This window comes from Cydia pomonella, chromosome 22, assembly GCF_033807575.1.
Source record: "Cydia pomonella isolate Wapato2018A chromosome 22, ilCydPomo1, whole genome shotgun sequence".
Classification (NCBI taxonomy): domain Eukaryota; kingdom Metazoa; phylum Arthropoda; class Insecta; order Lepidoptera; family Tortricidae; genus Cydia; species Cydia pomonella.
Window position 1 is genome coordinate 4,610,185 of NC_084724.1, and position 10,244 is coordinate 4,620,428.

The 10,244-nt window shown below is 38.8% G+C and overlaps 1 protein-coding gene across 3 annotated transcripts; it reads left to right on the forward strand.

Annotated features, from left to right (window-relative positions):
• Nucleotides 1–627: 627 nt before the first annotated feature.
• On the forward strand, nt 628–8,126 carry LOC133530123 (KH domain-containing, RNA-binding, signal transduction-associated protein 2-like). Of its 3 annotated transcripts, none has more exons than XM_061867964.1 (8): nt 628–978; nt 1,188–1,312; nt 2,187–2,296; nt 3,010–3,215; nt 4,041–4,166; nt 4,779–4,960; nt 6,341–6,540; nt 7,314–8,126. In XM_061867964.1, exons 1-8 carry the CDS (start codon nt 768–770, stop codon nt 7,339–7,341), a joined length of 1,188 nt encoding a protein of 395 aa, XP_061723948.1. In that variant the 5' UTR covers nt 628–767; the 3' UTR covers nt 7,342–8,126. The 3 variants fall into 3 exon arrangements, with proteins under 3 accessions (XP_061723948.1, XP_061723949.1, XP_061723950.1); XM_061867965.1 differs by having other exon boundaries at nt 629–978; nt 6,341–6,546; XM_061867966.1 differs by lacking the exon at nt 4,041–4,166 and having other exon boundaries at nt 629–978.
• Nucleotides 8,127–10,244: the final 2,118 nt, after the last annotated feature.

A 10,244-nucleotide genomic window follows, 5' to 3' on the forward strand; every position in this document is an offset into this window, starting at 1 on the left:
GTCCGTCTGTCCGTCCTTCCGTCTGTGGGACTTCATTCAGTATTCAGTATTCAGTCATTTATTGCCTGCATAGGTACATATTAAGATGATACATAAGAATTCTGATCAGCTATGAACCCTGTAAGGGCACTGCAAAACGTAACTTACGTACTAGTAATAAGTAGCTATCAATCACTATTAAAGTTTACATTACATAAAATATTTAATTAAACATTACAATTAAATATTACCAAGAATTGTTCATATCCCGGGAACGCGTGGAAATATGGAGTGGTTGACAAGACTATAATTCATAGACCTGGTCCTTATTACAATCCGTTAAAGTCTAATTTTACTGAATTCCAAAGACATCCTAAGATAGAATATTTATTTGCATAAGGGAATTCCCGTCCGTGATGTACCAGCTATGCGCCAGCGCGCATATAATAAATGTTAAATAGATTTGCATAAATTAGTCGTCATCAGTGGGTAAAATGGTATCTATAATGTCATACTGTACTGTGGTAAAGATAGCATGGTCCGGTCCGTTAGATCGTGCGATCGTCTGTTAGTATTTTATATCAGGCCGTACCCCTCTAGTCCGTACATTACATTTTTAACCTGGCAACAATTCACAAGCCGCCCGGCCCGCCGCTTCCTTTTCTTTTCCTGACGCGCGCGACGCAGCTTTTTGACGTACGGCGAATGAGGTGATTGCAGTGATTGCGCCGTGATTAATTTTCAATAACTACTAAGATAAGTAGTCTAGTCTTTCTTACGTGTAACGTATGATGAACGATAAGAACGGTTACAATAATAGTGATTTTAAGCGTAATTCCAACCAAGACATGCAAGCCGATGCCGACCACCACGATCAAGATGGCGACGAAGGAGCAAAAATAAATGATAAAGCCGGAGAATACATGAGAGAATTGTTGAGTGAAAAAATCAAACTAAACACTGCTAAATTTCCATACGCTACTAAACTCATCGACCAGGGTAAGTCCCTTTTTATTATTTCTAGATTTCAATCGGCTTTTTAATCGAACATGCAAAATCGAAAAATGCCGTTATCTTGCTAATAAAATGTTTTCCGTAGATTAACTCTATATCCCCAACGTAATCTAACTTTATCACAATACAATAAGATTTGTTTTTTGTACAATGGTTCATTATTAAGTATGATTTTTACGAATTGTTTGCTACAGAGGTTACCAAGGTGCAAGCGTCAGGCCGGCTGCCGCCTCGGGACTTCAAATATGTCGATGTGTATCATGAGAAGCCGGTCAAAGTTACCGTTAAGGTGCTGGTGCCCCTGAAAGAACATCCCAAGGTAAGTGTTATATGCCATTTTGTTGCTAATGCCAGAAAATAATATTTTAAATACCTACTAAAAGGTAACATCTTTTTCATTACATGGTATGATGAAATAGGTATCTTTTAAAACTTCGAAACTATCAAATACATGTACAAATATCACATTATTTGATTTGGGTTTATCTCTGAAACATTTAGAAGTTACTGGAAGTAAAGATTTTTATGGTAAATAATTGTGATGCAGATTGACATTACAAAATATAAACTTGTAGCCTTGGAATACATAAGGCAACTGAAGAAAGGAACACAGTATTGATTGACAACATAGTGTTTCTGTGTTATTATCAGCACTCGACCCATCAAAATTGGCTTCCAATTAAAACATTTTATTACAGTTAATGAAACGCAATATAAATACATATCCAATTAAAATTTAGCTCTATGGAACACCTTGAAAAATACAGCCACATTTTTAAATCTTTAACCATTTGTATGTGTAAGGGGTGAATTATAGGTTTGTCTTGAGTTGTGCCATATAAGGCAAAATGTTCTATAAAAAATTAAAAAAGGTGAATCAAAGTGGTGTGGACCGAGTAGCCTTTCGAGGAAATCTCCATTTCGGTTGGTGGATATGTGCTTTGCCCGAGAATGTGACCAGGAAACGTCTACACAGACCAGCGTTAGTGTGGCAATTTTCCCGTGACTAGTTCTGTGTGGACCCGCCTATTAACCTTTTCAACGTTATGTCAATAACAATAGCTGTCACTCGGACCCACATCACCAATGGCTTGTATCATAGTGGTATAATGGTTGGTGTCATATAGTAACTTTACCGACTTCCAACTGAAAGCTTGACTGTAAAATGTTTTAACTTTCACTTATTCTCGCAGTTCAACTTTGTGGGCAAGCTGCTGGGGCCCAAGGGGAACACCATGAAGCAGCTGCAGGAGGAGACCATGTGCAAGATGGCTGTACTTGGACGAGGCTCGATGAGAGACAGGTAAAATTTCAGGGAGATGAATAAAACATTCTAAAATTACATGTTTGTGTGTGTTTTTGAAGTGCTTTAACACATATAACTATAATATTTTACAACTCCTCATTAGAATTGGCAACTTATTAGACCTGGCCATCTGGCATATTGTATAGCTCCACAAACTTATCACTTGACAACCTCGCTAAACCTTGGCCGCCTAAAAAAGCTGTCTAACTATATGTTAACAGTTTATGTTATAGCAGTTTATTTTGATCATAACTATGCATAGATTAATTATAACAATAAAAAATTAACCATTAGAACTTTGAAAACTATGAAAATTTTATAGGGGATTTTCAGGGGGTGGGTGGGGCAAACGATATTTCAGCCCGGCAACATCAGGTGTCTTGAAGCCTACTACAAGGATCAGAAGTCAAATTGCCCGCGGTCTAACAATTATGCCTACAACACTCGAGAGATCCTGGTTTACATTTAACACATTCACTGCCGGGGACCCACCTGGTGGGCGCTCGTGAACTTTGTTCAGATGCCGGACAACCCGCTGGGCGGGTTGTTTTGTACGCAGATATAGACCACCGGTTTCTGGGGTAGTGCGCCGTTATTTGTCTGGCAGTGAATGTGTTAATGAATAAAGTCAAGCTCCAGATAGCAACAAAATCGACGTGCCGCATCAATATCTTTCAACTGTCTTGTCCTAACAAAACCTTTATCCACAGACAAAAGGAAGAAGAGCTCCGCAACTCCCTGGACCCCAAATACGCGCACCTAACGGACGAGCTGCACGTGGAGATCTCCGCGCTGGCGCCGCCGGCGGAGGCCCACGCGCGCATCGCCTACGCGCTCGCCGAGGTCAAGAAGTACCTGCTGCCGGACGTCGGCGACATGATGGGAGGACCCCCTATGAGGGAAATGGGACAGAGAGGTTGGTGTTCCGACTTGACGGAATGGGTTATTTTTCAAGCTTTTCAGTGCTTGACATTTTGTATTACTTCCTAAGTATTCATATTAAAATCGTGCAGTTTTTAAAAATGCAGAACTGAACTTTAATGAAAAATGACTCTTCTTTATGTAACACTTTCTAAATTATGTCACAATGGGCTATTTTGAAGTGTTTCAGTGCTTCTGAGGCCTTTGTCAGCAATTTAAGACTCAAATAAAAAAATTTAAGAGTGTTACTACTAAAAGTTTTCCTGTCAAAATAGTGCAGTTGTTTTTGGAGTACTTAAATCACTTAAAAAATTACTAATAAGTTTTATAGGCAAAAAGACAATAAATACTTTGTTGATAGCATTTTGATAGTGCTAAGTAACATTAGAATGTTTAGAACATACACATCACAGTAGAGGCTTAGGGAAAGATGAAATTATAAGTGGTTTAGGGCAGGTGTGTCCAAGCTTTCCACGAGGGTCGCGCCCATGCCTTTGTCTCTCCCACCTTTTCACAATTTTATGGCCTTTGGCTTTCCTAGGTTCTTTCCACGGGCCAAGTATAGCCCGCGAGCCGTAGTTCAGGGACCCCTAGTTTAGGCGGGTGTTACATCTTCAATTTAACCACTTATTGTCAAGTACACACCGTACTTGATCATATTTGATCTGGTTGCCATATTGATTGGGGATGAAAACGAAATTCCCCTGTATTTGTAATCGGACCTCGTTTTCGCGCTCTATCCGAGGTTATTGTACCAGTGGTACTTGGCCTGTAGCGCCCTCTAGTTAGCGAGTTGTAAAGCGTTGCGGGTTGTCGGCAGATGGAGGGCAGCGGCCGCTCCTAGCCGGCCCCGGGCACGGGCACGGGTCCCGGCCCGAAGTGCAATACCGCGCCTTCACGGCCACCAAACGGTCCCTATCTTACCAGGGGCCTGTGGTCAGCGAAGGTGGGTTTACGCTTGAGCGCCGAACGTTCGGACGTTTGGTTACATTCGGCGTAGTTGTGATGTTTTTTTCATTGCCAATCTAAAACTTTGGTCAAGTGTTTACCAAACAATAATACATCTAGATTCTGAATACCTTACTTCAAACATTTTCCTCTGTTGGTTTCTTTTTCGGTCGAATCGTAGAAATGTAAAGATGTAATTGAATTGCGGTCATCCATATTTGTCCGAATATTATATGTTCGGCGTAGCTTCAGTTTCGATCAAACGATCGACAATTCTAGGCCGCGATACGATTTTTAGATGTAGTATTTTGTATTTGCTTGCAGTTTAGACTCAGTTACCTAAATCAAAAATTTGCGTAGGCACAGGTATCGTGATATTTTAAAGATCAAAGCAATCCACCCGTGACGCTTGCAAAATGTGTTACTCTTTTTTACGAAAATACTACGAAACCAATTTTTAAATGCCATGAAATATATCTGGCCGGCCAGCAACTTCCTAACATTCTCGGTATAATTAACATGAAACAGGGTTTCGTAATCAATTTCTTGCGGAATGTTTAAATGGAAGGTATGATTGAATGTATTTGAATGTAGGCACGTTTGTCCGCAGGGCCGCCGCCGCGGCCCGGGCCGCCGGGGCGCGCGCCGCGCATGCCGGCGCACCACGCGGCGCTGGGCCCGCCGCCGCGCCTGGCCGCCAAGACCAAGGTCATCAGCATCCTCGACCGCGCGCGCTCCGCCATGGAGTCTTCCTACGGATACGATGATCCCTACGCCGCGCCTGAGCCCCCGGTCAGTTTTTCCTTGTATTCTTTTGAGCTTTCACCTTTTAGCTTTGGTAAATATTGGAAGATTCCTGTAAGATTGAATTAAATTTATACCTACGCTGCGCCGATGAACTATAGAAGATTAAATTTTTATAGCACCTTGGATTCCTTTGGAACACTCAATTATCGGGATATAATGCTCTCCTAATTGCTTAATAAAAACCGGCCAAGAGCATGTCGGGCCACGCTCAGTGTAGGGTTCCGTAGTTACTCTTCCGTCACAATAAGCTAAACTGGAGCTTAAAGTATAGTAAATTGTTCCAAAACCAAGGGATGAAATGGTACCTTTCACCCGGGTTAAACAAATAGGCAAATTTGCATAATCAGTACCTAATTAAAGTAAGTCTTTTTACTATGAATGGAAAACTTTTTGCGATAACTCAAAAACAGCTAAACTGATCATGTCCGCTATAGTTTTCATTTAATGTCTTTCTTAAGCTCTACTTCCACGATTTTTTTCATATTTTTTGGACCTATGGTTCAAAAGTTAGAGGGGGGGGGACACATTTTTTTTTTTCGGAGCGATTATCTCCGCATATATTCACTTTATCAAAAAATGTTTCTTGAAAAACCCTATTAGTTTTGAAAGACCTTTCCAACGATACCCCACACTCTAGGGTTGAAGCGAAAAAAAAAATTTCACCGCCACCTTACGTGTAGGGGGGGTACCCTAAAAAAAATATTTTTTTAGATTTGATTGTACGACTTTGTCGGTTTTATTGATTTATATATCCATGCCAAATTTCAGCTTTCTAGCACTAACGACCACGGAGCAAAGCCCCGGACAAACAGACAGACGGACATGGCGAAACTATAAGGGTTCCTAGTTGACTACGGAACCCTAAAAAAGGAGTGTAGTTTACAACTTACCAAATAACCTCCAAGATGAAATGCATGGTCATTTAAAATTGATGCGACTCCAACCCAAGAAAAAATGAGCCCTTATAGGAATTAGTCAGATTACATTACAATGTTTTTCTTTCCCAGTTTAAATATCAAATGATTACACAAGTTACTAGAATCTTATCAGTACAAGAAATTCAAATCTACAGTTTCTAAGCTGCCCGGCTAACATTTTAGGAATTGTAGAGCAGTGGCTATCATATCTGGCATATTGTCACATTTGGTGGGTTTTATCGATCTACCATAACCCTAAGAGGTGGGCGTGCAGCGGGGCGGGGCGGGCAGCGTGCATGTTAAACAAATGCAAACGCATAGGAGCGGCCTTAGTGCACGCTGCTCACACCACTTGTGAGCCCGACGCCACGCTGCACGCTGCGGAGCGAGCGTCCACTCCGTTGCGTGATACCGTCACTAAACGTATGATGAACAAATCCTCCCACAGGTCCGCGGGCCGCCGCGCGCGCCGCCGGCCGACGACTTCTACTACGGCGGCGGCGGCGGGCCGGAGCGCTACTACGACGAGGAGGGCTACGGCTACAAGGAGGAGCGCGAGTTCAAGTCGTCGCGCGACGTGGGCACGCGGCGCCCGCAGCACCGGCCCTACCAGCAGCAGCGCCCGCAGCCCTACGCGCGCCCGCCCAAGTAATTGTTCGTAACCGTAACGGAGTGGCCGGTGCACGACATGCTCCTCTGTAGGGCCATCCCCCTTTGTGTCGAGGCGAACGTTGAAAATCTAAATTCCGTCCTGCATCTCCATTGCTCGAATATGAAAGGGTAGAGAGACAGATAACGAAATTGCAGTTTTTTACACATTTATTTGAACATCAAACTTAAATTTGACCTCTATATTGTGCAAAATACTACGCGCGCTTTAAAGTAGCTACCTCGACATGATTATTTTGAAGCCGACACTGATTAGTTCAGGCTTAATTAATATTTATTTGAATGTACCAAAGGGACACATTTGGTTATTTTCAAATTCTATATCCACATTTTTACAGTTAATTGAAAAGTTAAAACTTAATCTTCTTTGAATTATCCAGTATAATTTCATAGCCTACACAACTACACATCGAATTGCATGTCGAATGTTTAAATTTCATTGTTGTAATTAGTTGTGTTCATTATAATTTAGAGTGAAAATGTTGCCTGCACTTGCCACACGTTTATATTATTTTCGCTTGTAAATTAAAAAAAAAACGCTTCTAAGATTATGTTGCGTTCCTTTTCAGTTATTCCATATAAACAAGATGTCTACAATTTGTTTTTTTATTTAAACAATTTCATTACTGAACTATAAAATTAAAAAACAAAGTTGTGGACACATTTCTATGAAATATGTTTTTATTTATGTTTTGTTTTGGCTACTGTATATTTTTTTAGACGAAGGCATTAATACATTTTTCAATTTTCAGGCTCGCACCGAAAAAGCGCTCACTGTAAGTATTTCCACAGTGAGTATACAAAACAGGATCTAAATCAACACAAATATAATATGACAAGCAAAAAATCAAGACAAAAACCTAAAAAATGGACTCCCAAAACCGTGTGTAACCTTCAACTTGCAAGTACATAATTATTTTATTAGTTAACATTATATTAATTTTAATTGTTTAATGGACCAAAACTTTAAACATTCTTCTACAGAATTATGTGTAGTTTGGTAAAATATTGCAACAGCAAAATCTAAAATACCATCAGATAAAAGATTTAGCCGTCTAAATGTTATAAAGATTGTGGTAACAATTATTTTATTATATTTTCAAGAAAATGAAATTGTTTTATGTTTTTTTATCAATTAACTGAATCGCAATTGCGCACAGGAACGCATGCTCCGCCGAAACCATTAAAAAAACGGATTGTGCACTGATTTGGTAAATAGGTTAAACTTTTAAAATATGAATGTTTCGTGTAGACTTTTTGAACAAAAATCTTAAATATTCATCACTTGTGTAATAAGTAAGACTTTGCTTCTAAAATAAGCTTAGACATTGATAATTTCAACATGTTTTGATGTAGCCTTTCAACACTAAAGATAACTTGTAGTGTAGAAGACATTGGAGCTTTATGCCCTTAAAATGTATCACTAAACATAACAAAAAGCTTGGAAAGAAGGTACCTCTTCACGTAGGGTTATTAAAACATGTTGAACCAATTATTTAGATTTAAATAAATGTACTACAACAATTCTTGTGTGACTATGAATAAATAAAATTAAAAAAATAAAACTAAGATTTTTAATTGGTTCGCAATACATTTCTCCAAATAATACTGAAGAAATTCGCAAATTTAACAATACTGGGTTATTACAAACCAAAGAAAATTCATCTCCACTTTTAATTTTGTCAACAATTCTTACAAGTCAATTAATTTTTGATGATTTTGTTAATGTCTCCACTAAAGCTACAAATCCACAGCTAAAAAAAGCTTGCGTTAAATGCTTTCTTACAAAAACATGAGAAATGTGCTCTCAAAACAAAAGTATGTAACAACCTGGTATTTTTTGCAAATAAAATTATTAAAAAATTTATGGTCAATGGAGAACCGACACGTCGAAACCCTTTTAATTTACAAAAATTGGCACACAATTTGCAGTGCCCTGTGGTAAGAAACTTGTATTTCATGTATGCTGGATGAAATAAATATTGAAAAGCAAACAATTTAAATGCTAAGTATGACTTCTGAATAAACATAAAAATAATATGTCTGATATGTAAAAAACATGGTAAGTCCGAATGTTGAAATTAAATGAAATGAAACATATAGAAAACTTAATAAGACTGCTGAAAAAATGAAAGACTGAAAACGATATACCTATGTATTGTAGATATGCTTCAAATATTTGTAAATAAAAATATTTGTTAAAAACTTGCAAAGATTGTAATAACATGAAAATATAACTTTAAAAGCAACAAACTGATGGTTACACATAATTATGTAACAATTAAATATAGCATAAACTGTCATCATGAAAATAAACTGAAAAAAGAGAGGAGATCTGGATCAGCGAGGATAAGTATATAAGTAAGTAGGATACGTAGGCTTAGAACGCAATGCGATTAACTTTTTTGCATTTAACGAAAAAAAAGTTTTCCAGGGGGTGTGCAATTCCCCAAGACAAACCGCAAGAAATTAATCGCAGTGCGTTTAAGCCATAAAAGGAAATTATTTAGAATGAGTTCACAAATAAGTGCGAGTATCCAATTATTAATGAAGATTTAACTCGCATGGTCAAGTTTGTAGAGAAGCATCTTTGGTAACTACTTTCTTATTTTTAGCCTAAAGAAAAATATAGTGAAGTAACCAAATAATTACTAAACATTTCACTGATATGATAACGAAAACGGCTGGAATGTAACACTTATTTCTGAACGAATTATTTGTACTGCAACATACTGAAAGAAGCCAATGCAATGTGGAGAAGGCAGAGCTAAACATTAATCTGGACGAAATAACAATAATTTATTAACCATGCGAGCGCATAGCGCCCTCATTTCTGCTTAGACAAATTGTTTTCGTATGTCCAGCTTATCCATATTTGCATTAGTTCGCAAATGTATTACTTCCCGTTAGAAAGACGGCTCTGTATAAGCAGCTAACATGCACACTGGATACCAGCATCAGCTTGGCACGTAAGTATTTGTTTGATCTTTTGCTATGAATGACAACCGCCATTTTATTTTTTAACGGTTTGTAATATAAATTGCGATGGCGCCATCATAGACTGTCTCTAGTTTGGTCCTATGAGATTTGGCTTTAAGGGCTAGAATCAAGGCCGTAAAGTTCCAAAAAAAAAAAATGAATTTGACACTTATAAGCCCAGACTACCGCACTGGACAGTGACCTTGGTGCGGTCAAAATATCTCTTTCTCGCTCTAACTTATAGCTGCGCCCTTAACGCATGTACGGCGACCACCTCGAAAGTATGTATTTCGATATTTGCGCCGCACCGCACCAAGGTCGCGGTCCGGTGCGGTAATCTGTAGACACTTAATACTGACTGGAAAATCTAAGCTGGCACCATCTGTACAATATTCTACCCGCCAACCCAATCCCATTAGCGGGTCCACACAAAAAATAAGCTGCCTCAAGCGTGCTTTTGCCTCGACTAGAACGTCTTCACAGTCAAGCTCAACGTTCGCGCGACAGTTTCCACGCATAGATTTGTGTGGGCCCATCTATCTATTTTAATATTTGTGTGGTGTTAGCATATGATGCGGATTATGGCAAAAAGTCAAATTTGGGTTTGTATTTTGGAAATTTAATAAAGACCAATTTTTTACAACTTTGTTTTTTCTGTCTAGACAGTACATTATAATTTTTCCCCCTTACAAATTAAACACAGG